The following is a 22358-nucleotide window of genomic DNA, read 5'->3' on the forward strand; positions in this document are numbered from 1 at the left end:
ATAGAATCGATGTTGTATAATGGAAGATTGTTCAAGCTGTGCACCCTTTAAAATCAACATGTCAGTGGCACTCCTGGTCAAACAGCGTATGCTTTTATTGTTTGAATTAAATCTAGAGAGAAAGGCAGAAAGAGCTGCTTTGCCAGTGGAAGGACTGATGGGAGCACAAACCCATGGTGGTGAGACTGATATGGACTTTAGAAGGCTGCTGATTGATATTTATGAAGTGAAGCTGTGGCAGCTACTATTTTGTGCTGATATTGTACAGCTTTAAATTATTCAAGCCAAAAACTGAAAATAAATAAATAAATAAATAAATAAATAGAAAATCCTTTGATACAGCATTTACACCATGGGACATTGAAACTCCCCTCTGAAACCCTCACTAATGGAATTCTTGTTTGTTAGCGGCTCTTTAAAACCACAAGAAACTGGAAACTGTTGTGTTGCTTTGCTACTTTATGGGGTTGACCTTAGCGACCTTACCTTTTGGGGTAAAAACTGCCAATGTGTGAAAAAGAAGCGCTATTCCTATGTGGGAAAATGCCTTGTCATGCAATTGCTTGATTTTCCTCGGGAACCTCCATCTGAGGTCTGCAGTGAGAGGAAATACTCTGGCGCTATCACTCATAATGAAGCCCTGAAAGAAAATCATAACCTCCTCCCTTACTACATATTGAATACAGTTTTTCACCTGCTAACTATAAGGTCTGTTGACTAGCCCTGCTTTTCTTGCTTGCTATAGCCTTTGTTTTACTCACAAACATTATAACTAATCTTACCCAACAGAATTAGCACTAATAGTTAGAGACACAAACTGGACACTTTCATGACAACCCTGACACAGGCGATTCATCATTCACTCGTGTAGATCTCGGATTCTTTGATGGTGAGTGTAAATCTCTAGCCACTATCCTAGTTTATGAAATTAGTACATATTTGACCTATTCTACTTGGTCCTCCATGAGCCTTTTTGTCCTCTGGTCACTCATTTCATATTGTTATGCTATTAAGTATTAAGGCGCAGCAGGGAGAGCTATCAGCCTTTGGGAACTGACTGTTTTGCAAGTTGAACTAAAGTTCAAAAGTAGCATCCTGATGTGGGTGGTGTTTTTGTCCAGGTGTGACAGGGTAGTGGGATATAGTGTTATCTGTATATTGGTATGAATGATGTGCAGACTGGAGGGGATCTATGACACTGGGGAAACTGGACCTCATGAGACCCATGACTAGCTCCTAGCATGTCATTATGACAGGTGTAAGTGCCACAAGGTGGACGTCTTTGAGACAGGTCACACTTATTTTCTTTGGCACCAGTATGATGGTGGCAGCTTTCGAGCACTCCAGGACGAACGCTTGGCTCAGGCAGATGTTAAAGATGTCTGTCAAAACATCTGCTAGTTGGTCTGCCTATTGGGCCCTGCAGCTTTGTGTGAGTAGACCATGCATAAGCTCCCATGTAGACAAAGCATGTGTTCTTCCAGAGGGAGAGTTGTCGTCCTTGGCGTCACATCATTGAGTGCCTTCAGTAAGGAATTCAGAATTAATTCAGCCTGTCTGGGAAAATGGTGTCACTGTCACTGGATAGCCACATAGAGATGGCCTGTCACATACAGCATGTGCCTCTGCTGTAACAGAGGTGGCTGTGGACTATCTGTGTATAGGTCCACTTAGCTTTCCTGCTGGCTTGGGTTGTCCCCTGGTGCTCTGAGGGCTACTTTGTCACCTGATCTGATGGCAGCCCTCGCGTGTTTTCAGTAATGGATGTTTTGCTGTCAACCAAGACCTCTGATTGGCGAGTGTAGTGACAGATTTAGCCATTAAGGTCTTTCCTTTGTACCAATAACATAATCTGAAGAGTTTGTCAAAATAAATGCCCACTGTATCATAGATTTTAGCCTAGCATGGATGCAAGCCTTAATACTGTGATTCTTTTTCCTCACAGTGCTTGCGGCATCTAGTTGTCCAGGCAACATTGGCAGTTTGTGCCACAGTCCTCAGACCTGGTCGCTGCAGCAAGTCACAGGTGTAGTACATCTAGGGGTACAATTTGGCATGCAGGAAGTACAGTGCTTACGTATGTTCGATAGGCTCTGAGGATCATGCACGTGTCCACGAGTAAGACAGGTGGGATGAGAAACAATGCTAACAACACTGACACCAGTGTTTACTGGACCCAATGTCCAAATCAAGGATTCAGGCTACAAGATGATCAAATTCACATTCACTCCAGATTAGTGATTGATTAGTCACACAGCTAGAGATTACTGAGCCTCAGCTTCCTCTCCAAAAACGGTGTCTAGATCTCTTAAAAGGCCTCCCTGGTATTGGAAACTATGATGAATAATAATAGCAATTTTAAAAAATAAATAAATAAAACTAAAAACACTCAGTTGTCACATCAGGTGAAAATGATGCTTATTTAATACCAGTTTCCAAGACTGTAGACATGGATGACCCATAACCACCTATTCAATGTTAGGGAAACTTGAGAATACATTTATTTATTAGTTAATTAACTAAAAAAAAATTAATGGACAGGGCTCGTTTACATAGGGTTTTTGTGTAGCTGTGGTGAGTGAAAGTTCCCTGAGATAAGCAACAGGAAAGCTTTAAAACCTGACTTGAATTACAAACAGGGATAAAACATGATCGGCCCTGGTATGGCAACATAAGCACTTTGTGAGTATGTCAGAATAATTTTAACCACCAGTTTATTACACCAGTGGCAAAACCTTTAGCAGTACTTTCTGATGACACTGTTTAGTGAATAACAATAACAATAACAAGTGATTATTATGTAAGTAAAGTGCTTATATGCTTATAATGTACATATGATGCACAACAAAACATTTAAAGTAAGGTATTTACAAAAAAAAAAAAAAAAAAAAGATTTTATTGATGTCAAGAACTCAAAAAGACTAGTTACTGTGTTTATGGTTCTGATAAATCAGATATGTCCGATTTTAAAATGCTATGCTAACAAAGAATTTGCTCTTGAATGCATTTGTTACTTTTGACATTCACATTTGTCTCATTCTTGTTAACTTGCTGTAAATATATATTAACCTTTTGGCTGCCAAAGTCAGTGGTACATTTTGAATGCATTTTATTGTTTCTAATGCGACTTTATCTCTGAAAGTTGTCAAATTTTAATGCTTAGCTTGTTTACCTACAGCTCAGTAGAAGATGTAATGTCCACATTTGCCTGGCTGAATTTTTATGTGGCTTTTCTTCCACTTCTTACTTGTTAAACTTACCAGTCTTAATAACTTCATTGCTTCTGCATCTATGATTCATTCCCTTTGGCTTGACTGTTTTAAACAACTAGCTTGAGATCAAACATTCATCTTTAGAGACAAATATTACAAATCATAAGACTCATTCATATCAGCCGTTGTTTCTCCAGTCAGGCATTCTCAGTGTTTATCAAGTCAACCAACCACAGACTGCATTATTTGTCTACAGTTCTTTGAACAGCACCCTTACCTAATATTTTCACAAACAGTATTCAGTTCAGTTTACAATCATTAATTCCACAATTATTCCATTTGAAATAACAACAAACTCAGGCCTCCTATCTATTAAACATCTCAATCAAAGAGCTTCAGTCATGCTCCGCCATCTCGTATTTTAAACTTTTTAAGAAAGCAGTTAAAGTTTTGTTTTTATCTCCTTGATTTAATCATTATGGATTATGTTTGTAAACAACCCACTAATAATTAATCACTTCAATCTTATTTAACTTCTTTGGGTACCTGTATATATGTATGTGTGATATGAGTGTGTGAAATCTTATCTTTTTCTCCTTTCCTATTCATTTTTTTCTCTTTCTCGAACAGATCAAGGTATGCACTGCAGAGTGCCTTCATCAGGCCCCTTTGAGGGTTTTTGTCACCTCTCCATCACATTTACTGTTGTTTATGTACATATCAATTTGTACCACCCACATATGTGTAAACAAATCAAATCAAATCAAAAATCACACATAGTGCACACCTTTTTAAAGCACCCCTAACAACTGTGAGATATGAAATCTTAAAAAAAAAAAAAAAAAAAAAAAAAAGAAGAAGCAGTAAAACTGCTGTTGTGATATGGAGAACATTGTTTTGCTGATGTACATACCAGCATACTTGAAATGTATTTTTGCTTTGTTTGTGGATCATGAATGCACCGCTGTACAATATGTCAGAGGTAAAGGCAGTTATAGAGGAAAAATTATGAATAGATATCAGGAGTGACCTCCTGAGACACTGCATAGAAACTCTGTGGCCTTGTCCAAAGACAGAAAATGAAACTTGAGAAGCAAAACCTCTGGGCATGAAGATCTGGTGAACATTCATGTTCGTTTTTGCTCCGCAGAAATTTTTACCTTAAATTGTGTCGATAAATGACTTGACAGTCTGGTTTTGCCTCTGTCCTGCTACTACATAAGCTTTCCTGACATCTAGCTCGATACTCATCAGCTCTAATTGTTACGTGATTGTTGATTGTGTGTGAGCAATATCCCTTGTGATGATTTGGAGATGCCAATCTTTTTTTTTTATTTTTGTATTATATTTGAGTTTGAAGATCAGGGTTTGCATTTTTGTTGGTTAGTTTGTTGGTTCTCAGACCATGTCAAAATTACATTTTTTTTTTTTTGTTGGTTTGCTTTTGTTTTTGTTTTGTTTTGTAAACCTTGTACCCACCACAAGCAAACAATGGCATGAGGTGGTGGCAGTTGTGAAGTGGGGTCAGTTGTTAATTGTATTTTTCAGCCAATAAAAAGCAAGCATGTTCAGTGTAACCAAGTAAAGCCCACTGATAGCTCCCCTTTTAGAAAAGTGTGTCAAGTTCATTGGCATACAGCATTTTGGGTAATATGAATCTAATATAGTTTGTTGTTGTTGTTATTTTTCAGCTGTTATACTTTAAGCAGATGTTTGACAAGAGTTTTTGTTTTAAGGGGAACTAAAAAAAATATATCTCAACATAACAAAAACTTAACTATGTTATTACTAGTAGTTAAAAAAAAAAAAAAAAAAAAAAAAAAAAAAGATTAAATATTGATGTAATTTTGTTTGAGTAGTTAAATTCATTAGCCCGTGCTGTAGCTAGTGGGGGGATACCAGGGCGCTCTCTTGGAGCCAGGCCAGAGTGGTGTGCACATATGATGTTGTGACAGCAAAAGTGCCAAATGGCAGCTTGGAGAACCCAGCCTTCCTAGATTCACTGGGAAGTGTCCTAGTGAAGGCGCCATCTGGGGACTCTGGGGGACAATGTCCAAATACATTGAAGGTGGACAGAGGGGTAGAGCTGTCACCACCTGATGATGAGTTGAATCAGATAGCAGGGAAGGCTGCTGGACAGATTTGTTAAACCCAAGCATGTTGTGAGGGTGAACTGGGAACATGTGGCTGAGGACCCTGTGAGGAAGGTCTTCAACTCACACCTCCGAAGGAGTTTTCTCCCTGTTCCAGAGGGAGGTTGGGGACATGGAGTCAGAATGGCCCTACTCAAAGCCTCCACTGTGGCAGCTTTGAGCTGTGGTCAGAGGGTCATTGGTGCCTGTTGTGGCAGCAACTGAAGGACCTGGTGCTTGATGCCATTGCAGAGGAAGGCCAGCTGACAAAGCTGGCCTTCCTCGGCTAGCTTAGTGGACTCCAGAAGACTCCAGCAAGCCCCTAGGGTGCATCTCTGCTCTTTACTGATGATGTGGTTCTACTGGCCTCAAGTCTGGTTGGTATGTTGGTATGAGGATCAGCATCTCCAAGTCTGAGGCCATGGTCCTCTGCCAGAAAAAGGTAGTTTGCCCTCTCTGAGTTGGGGGTGAGTTATTGCCTCAAGTGGAGGAGTTGAAGTATCTTGTTCATGGTCACTGACAGATGGATTGGGATGGCCGTGGCAGTAGTGCAGTCATTGTTGTGATATGGACAGAATTGAGCCAGAAGCCAAAGCTCTCAATTTACCGGTCAATCTTTGTTCCAACCCTCATCTATAGTCATGAACTGTAGAGACCAAAAATATGAGATTCTGAATACAAGCAGTGGAAATAAGTTTCCTCCACAAGGTGGCTGGGCTCCCCCTTAGGGATAGGGTAAGAAGCTTACACAGGAAGAGCTCAGGGTAGAACCACTGTTCCTGCGCGTTGAAAGAAGCAAGCTGAGGTGGTTCAGGAATCTCATTAGGATGCCTCCTGTGCACCTCCTTGTGGAGGTGTCCCTGGCACGACCCACTGGGAGGAGACCCAAGGGCAGACTCGGGATACACTGGGGATTATATATCCCGGCTGGCCTGGGAACACATTGGGATCCCCCAGGAGGAGCTGGTGGATGTGGCGGGGGAAAGGAACATCTGGGCTGATGACGTCTGCCTGCTACCATTGTGAAAATGGATGGAATGGCTAGATCTGTTATGAACCAGTGATTTCAGAGAACTTGTTGTCTCTTCCTGTTTTGTTATGGCATTTTGTCAAATATTGATGTAAAAGGAACTTCCATACACAGTTTACTGATGTGAATTAATTTCATCATTTACTTAGCAAGGCATATAAACCTAGTTCTAGCCTAGGCTTGCAGGAATGTGGCTTGAATTAAAAAGTTTGTAGTAAACATTAATTTCCAACTAACAACAACCCAGAATAAAGTTATGAACATGCCTGTACATGTTCAATAATTTACATTGATTAGGTTTTTTATGCAGTTTTATGCAGTTGTTTTTTGTTTTTTTTTAGGAAAGCAACTGACACTGCCAACAACTGAACCCACTGGTGGGCTCAGCTGTTAAAGAGAACTCTTTCTGTTTGATCTCAAATTGTGGCATTTATGTTTTTGTTGACTCACATTAACATTATCAACAGCTCATACACATTTATTCACAAGTTATTCACCTGAATATATCAGTGCTCTTGGATAAACAATTAAAAAGTAAAAGCCAAACACCTTAACAACTGACCTCACCCTCCCCACTTCAGAAAGGCATTGATAGAGATACAGTCACAGAAGCCATATTCACACAAGATTAATATAATCTGGGGACGTGCACTAATTGGTAATAGGTGCAAAGATTGTTAGTGTTTTTAATCAAATTGCAACTCTGTTTTGTCTGTTTTAAGCTCTTCCATGCCAACCCCATTTTTGACCCATTTTGTGGGGGCACAGGACTTAAGAAATCCACTGGTACCAATATATTCCTTAGGTCATGTAGTTTTGTAAGTACTATCTTCACTATAGGTTTAAAATTGAACCTACTACCACCTCTGAAAGACAGTATGTAGGCCAAGGACACCAGCATGCCTGTTAGAGTTTAAACAAAACAAAAATCATAGTGTAGTGGAAATTCCCTACTATATTTTGGTGAGAACATGTTAGCTTTTTGGGGCATAATTTATTTTTCTTTTAGACACACAATTCCTATCTCTCCAGTAAGTCTGTACTGTCTTGAAAAACAGAGGCGGTGGCAAAAGGATAGAGAATAGGATTTGAATGCGTTTCAGAGCAAACTCAAATTTTATTACTTGTCAAATCTCAGCTCTATGCAATTCTATCCAGGGTGCCAGTAAGTTCAGTTGATTTCATTATCGCATGGGACGGTGTTCCACAAAATGCAAAGGTTGGGGGGATGATTCACTGATTTTATGTCCTCCATATATGTACATATATACGTTATATGTATTTCATACATAATACTACAATACCATATGAGTAGAGCCATGGGCTGCTTTTAACTCTTTGTGTCCCAGCTCTCATGGCTCATCCCAGTAGGTGACCATGAGAAGATCTTAGCTGCACCACATGGAACTAAGCATTTAATGTCTGTTCTTGTAGAAATGCAACATAGATATTGGAAAAAATCATGCGTGCCAAATAAATTCTTTTTTTTTTTATATGAAAACCATATTTCTCTCTAGTTTATCTCTTGAAGCCATAACAATACCTTGATTGTATTGCAAGCATTTCAAACCTTAACAGTATCTAAAACTGTAAAACTGAATTCAAATCTGTGCATTCAGTGAAATCACACTGTCAGTATCACGTTCATTGCGCTCCTGTTGCTTTGTTGTTTTTTTTTTGTTTTTTTTTTGTTGTTTTGTTTTGTTTTGTTTTGTTTTTGGGATCTTGGATCTTTTGTATAAGAGACTTCATCCCACACAGTAGGAATACTGTTTGTCATGTGACCATGTTGGTTCTGATGCTTCTTTATTTATTGCACTGTTGTGACAATAAACCTGAACTTAAAGGGCTCAGATGATGGCTCTGTGTCTTTACTATCATGATATCAAATTAGAATAGGCAGTTTTGGTAATTAAACCTCTAAGCCAAACCTCTGAATCCTGACCCTCTGTTGTTTTCTATGGCTGGTGGCATCAGCTGCCACCAAAGACCAGGCACCCACCACTGTTAGAGGTCAGGCTTCACACAGATTTGACAGTTTAGGATTTGGGTATTAGCCCCATAAATGTTAAAGTGGATGCTGACATTGATGTGATATTGAATTTTGAACCCACTTTTGAACATTTTAACTAAGTTACCAAATCTGAAACTTAAAAAGGTCCAACAGTAAAAGAACACAATCAGATGAAAGATGAAGTATAATTTCTCTGTCTCTTCCAGATTCTGATGGGGAATGCCGTCTGACTCATTACTACCAGAGACCCAGCTACTGTGCCAGCTCCTACCAGCTGGTGAAATCAAACGTTGCTGAGGTGCAGCCTATCGATGCCAGGGAAAAAGCCAGGCGGCTTCAGCACATCTCCTTACGTTGGGGAAAGTGACATCATGGGGCAGACTGTGACACCACGCAACACCATCTGGAGATATTGTCCCAAGAAACAAGACTTTTATTAACACATGGCAGCCATATTTGATGCATGCCATGTACCATACAGGGCTGAACCAGATGGAAACAAGAAAACCCAACCTTGAAAATTCAACTCAAAACTGAAATATACAAAATTCTTTTTGGAAATTGATGAAAGGGGTGCAGAAAGTCCAAATGAAAGACTTTACCAACTGTATTGATGTTGATAACATTTGCTTTTGTTGGCAATCAGCAAAGTTTAATTTATTTCAAAATGGCTAGTGGCTAATACTTCTGCGCAGCAGCTATTGCACTCCTGGCTGGCCAGGGAGGGGCCCCTCCCCCCAGGGTCCCGCTCAAGATTTCTTCTGTTATTCTCAATTATCTTTGAGTTTTGGGGGTTAGTTTGCTCTTGCCTGCTGTAAGGGTTCAGGTCAGGTGGATTGTCCTGTTGTTTGTTTTAAACTAAAAGTTGTGGACCTGTAAAGCCCTTTGAGACTGTGAATGGCAATTTGGAGCTCTAAACAAATCCAGACTTTAACTTTTACAAAGTATTGTATTTTCCATAACCATGAAAATAAGCGCAAAGCCAATGGGATTTTTAATTGAGTTTGGCATGAGTTTCTTCTCCGTATGAACTCCTTGCCTATGCAACGTATCACCACCTCACTAAAACTGCAGTTAACTCTGACAACAAAGTAACCATAAAAAGTCCTAATCATTTATCTTGCACCCTGGCACTTGACATTGCTTGCTAGTTTGTAGTGCTGCTTGTGCCGGCTGTGCTCTACCTTACTGTTTGAGCTGACTGGTGTTCCTTGCTGATGAGTTAGTCTCAGCCCTCGCCTGGTGGAGTTACCTACCCTGAACATGCCATGAATCAAATATGGCTACCATGTGAGTAAAGGGAATGGACTGTATTAATATTAACACTGAATATCATTGTGTTTCCTGTTTTCTGAGTATGTCAATGTTGAAAATGTTGTAAGTCATGTAGTCATACAATGCCTTAACACTTTCCCCAGCACTTACAGCCTGTCTCGCAGTTTTCAGAGTTCAATGTTTGCACAGCTAATTGTCAGTCAAGTGTAATCTATTGCCTACAAGTGTTTTTTGTCACTTTATGGATTTGCTGCTTTTTTACCAATAAAATGAAAGGAGCAGGAACTTTTCAACAGAATCACTGTGAAATCCCACTTTTTTGATAGTCATTTAATGAAATTGCGCAGATAAAACATTCACAAAAACAGAGAAAAGCAACATTGACCAAAGGCGTAGAGTCCTCTAATCCTTGACATTCTTCTCCTCATCCTCGGAGTGGATCATCTGCTTCTCCCCCTTCATCAGTCTCACGCCTGAAAGGAAGGAAATCCACAGGAGTTGACGTTGAAATATCATCTCTCCCTGACTTTTGACTGTGAATGAAACACATCACTTTATGGTGTGTGTGTTTTTCTGTGTGTAAGCAATTCATATGGGTGCACACATGTGCACACACAGACACACACACACACGCAAATATATATATATATATATATATATATATACAGAGAGAGAGAGAGAGAGAGAGAGAGAGAGAGAGATAGATAGATAGATAGATAGATAGATATAGATATAGATTTTTTTTCAAACGTGCGCGCACACACACACACACACACACACACACACACATTTTTTTTTTCAAATTCAATTTTTTTGGTAATTTTATGGTATTTTGCATGGAATTTAAATTTTAATATAAAGTTTTATTGTACTTTACTTTTAGTGCTAATTTTGGTCATATTTTGCTGATTAAACATTTAATGTTTGATAATGTAATGTAATGTTTTTTTTTTGTTTTTTTTTTACTTTTTCAGTAATTTTGTGGCAATCCTATGGGAATTTTCTCTTTGCTCAGGTTTGAAATATTTCAAAGGGTTATGCCATGATTTATGCCTGTGTGTGTGTGTGTGTGTGTGTGTGTGTGTGTGTGTGTGTGTGTGTGTGTGTGTGCGCGAGCGCGTGTGCGTGCATGCATGCGTGTGTGTGTGTGTGTGTGCGGGTGTGTGTCGACCTGGTATATGTGGAGGGCAGTTGAGGACAGGTGTATCTTTTCTGCGAGGTTTTTTCAGCTGGTCGTCCTCCAGATGCTGAGGGCCAAGAGCATCGTCCTCTTCCTCGTCCTCCTCCTCCGTCATCCCTGACTTCCTGTCCTCCAGGCTGTCCAGCGCCTCCTGGTCTGTCACACAGTGAGACAAGCGGTTGAAAGTCAAGTTCTGTGCAGGCTGTTTTGACCACACCACTCCCTCCCACACCTTCTGGTTTTCTGTACAGTTTACCAGAGGTGGGGTCAAGTCATTGTTTGGCAGGTGAGAAGTTAATCTCAAATCCTGGTATTCAAGTCCCAAGACAAGGCAGGGAAGTCAAGTTCCAAGTCTTAAACTTTGAGGTTGAAGTCCTAAACAAATCATAATTTTAACCAAGTAATTATTACTATTCCGTTTGTACAAGCCGTGGACACTTTAACAAAATGTGAATTTATTAATTTCCAAATAGATCTTGTATTTCCATGGAAGTGCATGCATATGAGAGAGGCAACTGATGTTACAGCTGTCATTCAGCTGTCTGTCAAAAGCTGATCTGCTGAGGTCAGTTAAAGTCCTGTTTGGGTAATTGCCTATTTTCTCATCTTTAGCCTTGGGGAAGGTATCAAGTCTGTCCGAGTCAAAATCAAGGAAGTTTATTTGTCATTATACAACAGGTTGTATAGTGAAATTAAGTTTAAGTTACATCCCGTCCAAGAAACACAAAAAAAGACATGACAAATACAGGGTTAAGGGGAAAAGGCTCAAGTTCAAGTGAAGTCACAAGTCCTCGCTGTTCAAGTCAAAGTTGAGTTGCAAGTCTGTCTCTGATTATGTCAAGTGGAGTCTAAAGTCAACAAGTTTGTGACTTGAGTCCAAGTCAGGTCCAATTCCACAACTATGAAATGAAGTGCCACAAACCTGCACTGGCAAGGCTTTGTGCCATGCCAGACTACATGTAGGCTTTCAACACTTTTTCACTGCTGGTTCACTTTGTTAATACACCAAACCACAATAAATGAAATTACAGGCAGTTGAATCTGGGCCATTGAGCTGCCAGATTGTGTTGACTGTGCTGGGTTGTGCTTTTAAACATGCAGATATTGTCTCCACGGGGGATATTTCACCTATAAGAATATCTGAGGACACCCCCAGAGGGCAACGCAGAGCAACAAAACTGGGCTAAACAGAGTCAAATGAACAGTGCTCTCCAGCAAATCACCTATCTAACTCGTCTTTTTTCTTATCATTGGATTACTTGGATTATTTTGACGTCCAATTAGAAAATGTGGAGAGGCTGCAGACTTTCGGCGACAAGGTGAACTGCTCAAACATCTGGATGGGAAGGATTAACCCTTGCCTGCCCTGCTCAGAGCTCTAGCTGCATGTAACAAATTGCATTAAGCCTCCTTAATGACTTTTTTTCTCTTTATGCTCAATAATGAAATGCAAATAAAGATCAATTCAGATTTTAAGTACATCACAGAAATGACAATAATTTCTGAAATATCAAAGGAATCTTTGCATCTCTTTTTTTGATGTCAGATTTTTCTACACTCTATTTTATGTCTTACACGATGAAATGGTTCATCTCAGTCTGCTTTTTTATTCTGCTGATGTGTTCCTGTCCTTTTTATTTCATTTGGTCCTTTGCTTTATTTAGTTTTTATTTACAGATTGTGCTATTCCTACTTATTTGTGTGAAGTACTGTGTTAATAGTAGTAGTAGTAGTATTAACTGATACCACGCTATTTTGAATAAAGGAGGAGAGGTTTCAGGTCTTTGTGCTCACAGTGTTTGCTGTCTTGCGTTGTCAGTCGATGTTCAGGCTCCAGGGTCGACCTCATCCATCCAGTCGTCATCTCTGAGGCCCTCAGGGCTTCCTCTGTCCGCAGATCACATAACACACACACACACACACACACACACACATGCATGCACACACACATACACACACATGCACATCCATAATCCATTATTCATGACTGGACCTTATGGCACCAACAAAGGACAAGACACTGTGTGTATGTATCACTGAGATTTTGGCTGCACTTGTTAAAGAAACAGCTTCCATACACACTTACATTGGTGGGATTTTCACATTGTAATTGCAGCTGTTTGTCTGAAAGACTTTCATCAAAGAATAAAATCATAAAAAAAAAAACCCTGGCTTACATGACAATTAACAAAAGCAACACATGCTGAGCCAAACAAGAACATAATACATAAAAGAAAAAAGAGCGAAACAGAACCAATACTTTGAGGCAAAAGCAGTGTTAGAAACTAACCAACAGGGTCAAAATATGTGGTGAGAAACAGAAGAGAAGGAAGCAAAGACAGAGACTGAAAGAAAAAAAAAACAACTGAGAGGGGCAGAATAGAAGTCTGAGAGAAAGAAAATGACCAGCAGTCAGAGATAAAGAAGTGCTCCTACCTTCACCTCAGCAGTGTGGCAGACAGACAGCAGAGCAGCGAAGCCTCATCCAAGCCCGGCTCGCTGGCTTATGAGCCTCAGAGGAGGAGCCTCCTATCTGCTTTGCATCCATCAGACGCTGTTGGCATGACGATAAAGCCCCTCTACACCCCCCACTTCTCCCTCCAGGCAAGGGTCCAAGTGGAAGGCCTTATGAATATCAATACATTTCTAATTAGCTCCTCTCAACGGACTGACCAATTATATGAAGACCAGAGATGGAGAAGTTGGCTTCTTTATCTCTCTTGCTCTTCACTCTGTGTGTGTGTGAGTGTGTGTGTGGGGGGGTGGGTGGGGGGAAGGGGTGTGTGGAGTGATAGGTGAGGGTGAGGGTGTGGGGGAAATGAAAGATGGCAGGATATAATGAACAAATAAATACAGGACAAAACAAAGAAATGGAAAAATGCAAGAAAAATGAAACCACTGTGTAGCGGCCACATGGGGGAAAATCCAAATTTTATCCAAACATGTATTGTCATAAGGTCTCATGTACTACTGAAACACAAACACACACTTTCCTGAAAACCTGAAAACCTGAAAATGTTCCCAACTGAATCACTCACATATACCAAGACATTCACATTCATCACTTACGACTTGTGTTGGAACCTCTTTCTTCATAATTTGGACAAATCTCCATTGTAAACAGAGGGTCCGGTCCAAAAAAAAAAAAAAAAATGTCCAAAACAGGCTATAATTGTTGATGCAGTTTGGTCTCTGAACTGCTGAGTGGGTTATTTCAAGCCAGCAGTGTCATCCATTTCATTAGCCTTGCTGACTTTGTCAAAATCAGCTGTGCGCTTACAAATGATTTCGTAATGTTGGGTATTAGAGGTAAGCCCTTAGTGTCACTCGAGGGAGGTTAAAGTGACTGGAGCTGTAGCTGATGTTGAGAGTGTGTCAAAGGGAGTTATTCTGGGATGCCAGAAATCATAACTGACCCAAAGCCCATCAGAAAGAATGCCTCAAACAAACAAAAAAAGGTGCAGTGCAGCCTTTTGGACATCGGGGGCAGTGCTGAGCACTTGCTAAACAGGGTAGAATATACAGTTAAGTCAGTCAGCATGTCAGGGGTAAAAGCTTTAAAATGATCACCTCTATGTTCTGCAACAGTAATAAAAATAGCTTCATATGCATCAATGACATTGTTTTTTTTGTTTGTTTGTTTTGTTTTGTTTTGTTTTTTTCAAAGTGAATTGCACATTTTTTATTCTTCACTGAGACCATTCCTTAATTTTTTAACTGAAATACGGTATGGATTTCAGTGCTGGGTAACAGCAATAGTGGCAGTAGTCGAATGAAAAGGTAAAACCTTTCATTTCTTCCTTTTTTAACCCCCTGAACCCCAAACCCGCGGGCGGGATAGAAAGACATGTATTTTTTAAAAAATCGCCAAAATTCAACCGTTTATCATAGCTGGAAGCTTTAAAAACCTATTCCGACGGTCCCTGAATGCAACATGTCCGACGTCGGTTTAGCGGTAGAAAAAAGGACGAAACTAAGGCTAAAAAAGCGATTTTCATTCGAATCATTTTATTATACATGCTTCATTCAACAATTCGCCAAAAAATAGTCGTTTACTCAATCCAGATCATTCAAAAAACAGAAAATTCTGCGGTCTTCAGCGGATCTGAGACATCTTGATTGATTCAGGTGAGCCCAAAAGTCGCGTTACAAAAATTCACTGAATTTCAGTGTGTTGGCAACAGTAGTAACATGGAAGGGCACAAGGCAGTAAAAACGCCTAAGTTTATACAGGTTGGAAAAATGTTAATATTTCAGAAAATACATCATGTGAAGCCCTACTTTTTTTTTCCTGGATCAGTGACACTTGTGGACACCTGAAAAAATGTTCTGTACATTTATTCCAGTTTTTCTCGATTTTTGTAAAATAAATTATCCAAAAAAATCAGTTTGCCCTTTTTATTTTTTTTATTATTTATGGCACTATAACTCTTTCATACTGTGTGAAAGACATTTTTGAATGGTTTCAGGTGATAGCCACAGCTGTGCTGTTTCCATAGAGGTGCACCACTTGTAGTTGCAGTGAAAAACAAGCCCACAGTGAGCCAAAATGTGAGGGGAGCAGAAAACACCCCAAAACTGCTTGGGGTTCAGAGGGTTAAACTGAGTTTGCCACTAATAAACATCTGCCTTACAGACATGTGACATACTGTTACATAGGGGTATTGATAGAGCCAATACCAGGGGGAAAAAAACAGCATAAAAAAGTTTCTGTTCAAGTTCAGTTGAACCGTTCTGCACCAATAAATATTCGCACTTTGTTCATATTATTTGTATATTAAAACTGCACATAATTATGAAAAAAATCATGATGCACTGCACATTGCTCACCCCTACATGAAAATAAATGGCTGTTTTTCATAATAAAAGTATCAGTATCAGTATTGGAAATTGGCCCTGGTATTACATGATTTTGAAACCACATTTTGCATGCCTGTGCAGCTACATGTCACTGAGATTATCAAGAAATGATACCCATCTCTAACATTCAGAACACCATCCATACGCAGGGAAGTCTTTCACCCCTATAAAGAAAAGAGGAAAATAAATCTACAACAGATACACAAGCGTCATTACACCAGGCTTTAGTGACAAGGACCAGCTTCCCCCACTGCTGCACAAAATAATTGGGACACTTATCTCTCCAAAGATGGGGGGAATCCAGGGTCTTTAATGAACCAACATTTTAATGTGAGCAACAGATTATGTCTATGATCAAGCTCATTGTTCATGTTCTTTTTATTGTCTTATAAATAAAACACTCCTGATGTTCCAATCAGCCAAAAGGCTTTTGATGTCTGAATGAAGGACTGTACCAGACCAAACGGTATTTTACGCTTCACACTGAAGTGTGTACTGTGTCTTGTTGGGCCATTGTTCCAAACCTGCCCTTTGCTATGAGAGGTTTGCAGTGTGATTGGTAGGTAAAAGACAATCCATCAAGCATGTGAATATATAAGAGGTTTCATCACCTAGTGTGAGTGGTTCATGTTTTTTTTTTTTTTTCCCAAGTGTCAGTCATAGAATGTATAACATACTGAATATACAAAAAAAAAAAAAGAGAGAGAGAGAGAGATGACAAATGAAGTGTCATTCATTTTTGTTTGTCATGTCTGTTAGTGTGCATAATCATGGGCAGTGTCATGTAACCAATACAGCCATGAATACAGATTCAATGGCATCGAGTTGCATACAAGAAGTTATGTGGAGTCAATAGAGGCCAGAAGTTGTCATTTTGTGTAGTTTTATGCCTTAGATCAGTGGTTTTCAAAGTGAGGTCCGGGGTCCTCGAGGGTCTACCAGGCCGTTCTTAGCAAAATGAGGAACAGCTTAATTTCACTGTAATTTAATTCACTAGAAATTCACTAGTTAGAATGCATAAAATGTATGAGGAATCATCTTAATGTCTTCTTCTCTTTGATTTAATCTGACTGCCATTCGTTAGTGTTCAAGTATGAAGCTTGCATGAATTCACTTGACAGCTTTCAGAAACATGGGAAGAAAGGCAATTAAAAATTACTGGGAACACGTGTAAAAAAACAAACAAAAAAAAAAAAAACATAATAATAATAAACGTTAAAAATAATAATAATAATAAAAAATAAAAAATATAGGGAAAAAAAGCCCAAAAAAGGAAAAAAAAAAACAACTTAAAAAATAATTAAAAAAATATACATTTTTTTAAATTACAGTGAATTACAGTGCTGAAAGGTAACTTGAGGGTCCAAAGCATGAAGCCTAGATGAGCATTTCTGCCATTTGGAGTCCCTGGAAATATCCTTGGAAAAAAAAGGGGGCTTTTCAAAAAATGCCAAAAATAGCACCTGTGTTAAACAAATATCCACAAGCAACATGATGTTGCTTTCTTGAGATTTAAAAAAAATGCCTGGCATCATCTGGCACAGTTTTGGTGTTCAGAGTGTGACAACAAATCAACGACATCGGACATCAGTTTTAGCCACTGCAATACTCTACATCAAAGACAGCAGATTAGTACTGATGTACTGCTTTGCTGCTAAGGCTATGGCTGGTAATAGAAATAGTTTATTTGACAATTTATAAAACAACATACTCATTCAATGTATGTCACATTTAAATTTTCCATATAGAGTTTGGACTACACACAAATGGCAAAGCTACTAAATTTATAGCCCCTTAAAGCAAACTTGAACTGACTGAAACACAGAGAACATCACTCCATAGTCTCTGCTGAATGAGGTTGCAAAAGCAAGCTGACAGCACAAACTCACTTGGCCATGACCAACAGATTTTTGGTATTGTCCCAACCAGAGGTGCATCTGCAGCACAGATGCTTAAGGGGTTGGATAAGGAGGAATCCATTATTAGTAGGAAATTTCTGTCTGTGCCCAACAAAATTACCACTTAGCTAGTGCAAAGTCACTGTGCTTGATCTGTGCCAGCACTAAAGTACAACCCATATCCATTTATATCAAGGTTTCTATTTCTCTGATAGATACATGACTCTCTAATAGACCAGTTGAAGTGTGTTGTGTATTTTATTATTGATATATACAAATGATTTCAGCCAAACTTCCAGAAATTACATAAGGTGCATCTTATCAGTTGTGGTAAGTTCTAATAAATTATTAATAGGCATTATGGTGACTATATAACCCTGACATGTAATTACATCTCAGACACCAACATGTTGTACTGTTGTAAAGTAGGCTATTCTACAGTGGCTTTATACATCTAAGGCATTGTGCTCTCCATACACAGAGGCATAATTAATATATCTAGACCAGCAACTTATATTAATATTTCTGCTCACATCTGTAACTAACTTAAATAACTGTAACCAGCCAAACCTAAATAATTTAAACAGTATACCATGTGCACTCACTTTATTTCATGTCTCATGTCACATGTGTGCTTTATGCATTATCCATTCATTCTTCAAATTAACATAGGAATACCTTAACATATTGAACATGTTTTTGTCTGCTGGTTTTCTTACCCCATATCAAAGAACTGACAAAAATGGTTTGTTAGCATTGTTAGCATTTCATGCAGGAACTTGTGGCCTTACCCCAGGCTACACCAGCAGTGGTGTGTGCACAGCATGTGAAAATCTTTGCAATGCTGAAGAGAGTCAGCCAAACCACCATATAATACATGGATGTTTCCAAATAAACATAACAGTTTTTATTTAAGTAACTTTGCAAAATTCCAATGTGTAACACATAAAATAATCAATCAATCCTCTGCTAACAAACACCGGTGTAGTGGTTCCAAATGGCAACATATTGTAGCCATGTAGAAAATTTTGCACAGAAAATTTCAAACAGGTTGTGAACTCCACACATGCAGTGTGTTTCTGGTGTTCCTCAGTGGGGAATGCTAACAAGCCATTTTTACCGTAGCTTTAAATAGCAAATGTAGCAAATGCTGAAAATATTCTCATATTGTTATGAATTCCCTGTGCAGCACAACTGAAATTCAAAATCTCCAAGTATTCCTCAAGGTATGGCCTTCAGTAGCTGAATGGAAGACTTCAGACAACAGGTCCTTTTCACCAGGATTTGAAAGCAGCAGTACAATATCTGAAATAAGAGACATTAAAACAATCAGAGTTGAAATAAAGGTACAAATGCTTTAAGAAAAGTTGATTATCCACTGATAAAATACCTGATGAAATACTATTCTGTTAAAGTTCTCCATTCAAAATCCCACTCAATTAAAAGTGATATCTAATTTTGTAAACTGTTCCCATTAAGAGAATCAAAATGACTCATTCTTTGTGGACCTCTCTAGTGCCACATCATTTTTTCAGCCCAAATATGGGATTACGGATCAATCCAGCCCATTCTCTTTCCTGGGTGGTCAAATACACCAAAGGCAGCCTTTGACATCTGATACAGACTCAAAAGGCACCCATTAGAAGCCAAAGGCACCCTTTTGTCAGTATGAGATGTGGGGGATGGTGATGTAGTTGACAAGTGGTGAGTCCCAAGTCCCATTCGAGTCCCACCTCCAGTGAGACCTTCTGTTTGTGACCAAGATCGTGTTCAGTTTTTGTTTTGTTGCTGAAACATACCCTTCCCCTTACCTTAACCAAGTTGTTTCAATGCCTAACCATAATCTTTCCCTGACCTTAATCAAATGGTTTTGCTGCCTGAACCTAACCACATAACACTGACGTGTGATAAAAGTGAGAAGTGATGCGTCTCTTCCTGATGCTGAAGGCTGCCTTGTGTCGGCATGAAACGCGAAAGGGGTGCGACAAAACTGCAGTATTTGACGACTTGGGAATGAGCATGCGTTCGAGCAGTCTACTTTGAAAATGAGCAAAAGTTTAAAATGACTGCCATGAACTATATACACTGAAGTGACTGTTTTCCTGAATTCCTGACAAAGCTTCAACAGAAATCCGGTGGACACAACCAGGATGGCCACTGGTGCCAGTACTCTAGGGTGTCTGGGCTTTAAGGTTTTATTAAATAAGATGGTAACATGGAGCATTTCTGCTGCCTGTGAAACAATTTATCACATAAACTGACTCAATACAGCTTCTATACAAACCCCTCTGTTCTAAGTCATGAGAAACAGCAAATACCAGACAAATGTTGTGATGTATTGTACAATTTGCATTTGCATTGCAATGTAGTGGAGTAAAACTGTCAAGTCTTTTATAGATAAAGGACTTATAAGATACAAATAAAGTCAGTAAGAGAATATTGTTTTGTGAAGAAAACATGAACAACGGAATAAATCCAAAGCCTTAAAGTAAAAGGTCTTCGACCTGACTCACCTTTTACTCTGCTGACTCTGTGTTTGCAGAGTGGCGCAAAGACTCCTTCAACTGGAAAAGAGGGCAGATTTTTTTTTTTTTTTTTTTTTTTTTTTTTTTCCATAGTTGCGTACTGTAACACAAAACCTGTAACAAGTAAACATGTTACCCCCTGTCAACGGTCCTAATATGATGTGCCAAATCTTGAATCAAAATTTTATGGTCTATTCTGCTGGGATGTTATGTGATTTTTTTGCGATAGGCGATGCCCACTGCCACCCCCCCTTTTGACTGAACAGCCTGAAAAGTTAATCAGGTCTTCTTTGTGTCATGACATACCTGCTACCTCAATCCAACCCAAATCTCTAACCTGCTGGGCTGACTGGTTATCTCAAGTCTGTCCAATAAATTATCTACATGAGTTCATTTCATGTGAGTTTTGTTTTCAAGCCCTGATTTGCCTATAATTGGGCACATTGAGCAAGTAACTCTCTGTATGTGAGCTGAGTAATGCTCTTACTCTCTGGAGGAAGCCCACAAAGTCCAGCTTGTCTGTCTTCGTGGGAGAGCAGCCCAGGCCCTCGCACACGCCCTCTGAACCAGAAAGTGAATGTCTGGAGGATTCCAAGTCCCAGGTGCCGCTTGACGGGAGGTAGCCACTTGGCATGTCAGTCAGCGGGAGCCAGGGCAGCAGGCAGCACTGGGTGGCCACTGTTCTGTGGGCCGGGCCAGAGGAGACAGGCGTGGCTCCGGGTGGGCAGAGTCTTAGCTGAGAGCAGAGTAGAGACTGCTCATCCAACAGTCTGTGCATCTTCTACTCAAGCACAGCACCAAGACATCACAACATAGATTACACCAAGAAAAATCACAGTGAAAAAGGAAAATACATTAATTAATTACATGAGTTAAATAATTCATAGTCATCATCAGTAACAAACATATAGAGCATTTTTTGCTAGAGCACTCATTCACTTAATTATTCATTCGCTCACTGTAGTTTTAGTCTACATAAGCAACTGATAATGTAGTACACAATGCAGAATGATGTAATAATGGGTAAAAATGTAATAAATTGGCCCTTACAAAGGGCTTAAAAATAAAATATAACCTATTATCGAAAGAAACTGCTAGATAATCTTATTTACTTTACTTTATTTTATCATTATTTTTTGCACTAATGTCTAATTGAAATAACCAGTAATTATTAAATTATAAACAATGGAGCATTTTTAATGATTCAGTTTCTGTTCAGGTGTCTGTTAATTGTTACCAACACTGCTGGCCAGCCAGCCAGCCAGTGGTGTGTGTGTGTGTGTGTGTGTATGTGTGTACCATTTTGAAGCTGTCATCATAGTGGTTAGCTAGCGCGTCCAGCTGCAGCTCCAGTTCTCCAGCCTCTTGTTTCACCGCTTTCCTCAACTCTGCAATTTCTTGAATCTCTTCCCTGTATGCATGCACACACACACACACACACACACAGAGTGAGAGAGAGAGAGAGAGAGAAACAAAAATCCTCCATCACCACATTTCCCACATTAGTAGAACATTTTTGTATTGAAATAAGTTGTTCTTGTTTTTTAGTGCTGTATTCAATCAGTAATGTATTGGCTGTATTCGAGCTCGGCAAATAAAACAACAGCAATAATTATCACACTATATTTATCCTCAATACAAATATAAAAAATGCTCAATAAAATATTGATAAATCACAGATCATGTGGCAAGAATAGAGAAAAATCTGGTTGCATGCCCGGTTTTGCGTGTGGAGATACACACCACACACAAGAACTGCCCTACACTGTGCTGCTTTGGTGGCTACAGGATATTAACATAATGATAATTATTAGAATTGTGGATTGTTCAGATTTCACACAGGAGCAAATAGTCTTTAAATGTGACATAAATATTATTTGATGTATATCAAAATAATTATTGGTACTGACTGAAATAATGCAATATATCATTGTAACATTTTTGGCCATATCGCTCAGCCCAACCGTCACTTGTAGCAGACTTATTTTTAACTAATTTCATGTTGTCAGTTATCATGTTGTCATAGCTATCTGTAAACCTGTGAATAACAATGTGTATGTTACATGCACGTAAATATTTTGAATATGCTTCTTGTTCTTCTTCGTATTCTAAGGTCCTAGTTGGGACATATAAAATGATAAGTGACCTTTTTTTGCATACCATGTGACAGCAACATCACATTCTAAATACAAAATACATTGACAGTTTACAGAACTTGTGAAATCACCGTAT

The 22358-nt window shown here is 39.1% G+C and overlaps 3 protein-coding genes across 3 annotated transcripts in view; 1 reads left to right on the forward strand and 2 right to left on the reverse strand.

The window, feature by feature from the left end:
• pde1ca (phosphodiesterase 1C, calmodulin-dependent a) overlaps positions 1-8755 on the forward strand; it is a 57015-nt gene extending 48260 nt beyond the window's left edge. Inside the window, exon 17 of the mRNA XM_030079983.1 lies at positions 8595-8755. Within this exon, the coding sequence (XP_029935843.1) occupies positions 8595-8755 (161 nt within the window). The remainder of the gene's footprint in view (positions 1-8594) is intronic.
• A 1243-nt stretch (positions 8756-9998) lies between these two features.
• On the reverse strand, positions 9999-13318 carry ppp1r17 (protein phosphatase 1 regulatory subunit 17). The gene is made up of 4 exons (XM_030079799.1): positions 13280-13318; positions 12638-12730; positions 10835-10999; positions 9999-10136 (listed from the first exon to the last, which is right to left on the reverse strand). The coding sequence occupies exons 2-4, from the start codon at positions 12705-12707 to the stop codon at positions 10066-10068; spliced, it is 306 nt and encodes a 101-aa protein (XP_029935659.1). The 5' UTR covers positions 12708-12730; positions 13280-13318; the 3' UTR covers positions 9999-10065.
• A 5375-nt stretch (positions 13319-18693) lies between these two features.
• The window catches only part of itprid1 (ITPR interacting domain containing 1), a 31519-nt gene continuing 27854 nt past the window's right edge, over positions 18694-22358 (reverse strand). Inside the window, exons 14-17 of the mRNA XM_030079874.1 lie at positions 21426-21537; positions 20614-20907; positions 20115-20165; positions 18694-18906 (exon numbers count right to left, since the gene is read on the reverse strand). Coding sequence (XP_029935734.1) covers positions 20118-20165; positions 20614-20907; positions 21426-21537 — 454 coding nt within the window. The 3' untranslated portion in view covers positions 18694-18906; positions 20115-20117. The remainder of the gene's footprint in view (positions 18907-20114; positions 20166-20613; positions 20908-21425; positions 21538-22358) is intronic.

Source organism: Myripristis murdjan, chromosome 20 (genome assembly GCF_902150065.1).
Source record: "Myripristis murdjan chromosome 20, fMyrMur1.1, whole genome shotgun sequence".
Taxonomy (NCBI): domain Eukaryota; kingdom Metazoa; phylum Chordata; class Actinopteri; order Holocentriformes; family Holocentridae; genus Myripristis; species Myripristis murdjan.

Excerpts from the sequence above, each read along its gene's own strand:
- ppp1r17 (XM_030079799.1), bottom strand. The coding sequence starts at position 12,707 with ATGACGACTGGATGGATGAGGTCGACCCTGGAGCCTGAACATCGACTG. Across the intron at positions 11,000-12,637 it reads AACGCAAGACAGCAAACACT|ACCAGGAGGCGCTGGACAGC; the intron begins GTGAGCACAAAG and ends ACTGTGTGACAG. Across the intron at positions 10,137-10,834 it reads CTGCCCTCCACATATACCAG|GCGTGAGACTGATGAAGGGG; the intron begins GTCGACACACAC and ends CCTTCCTTTCAG.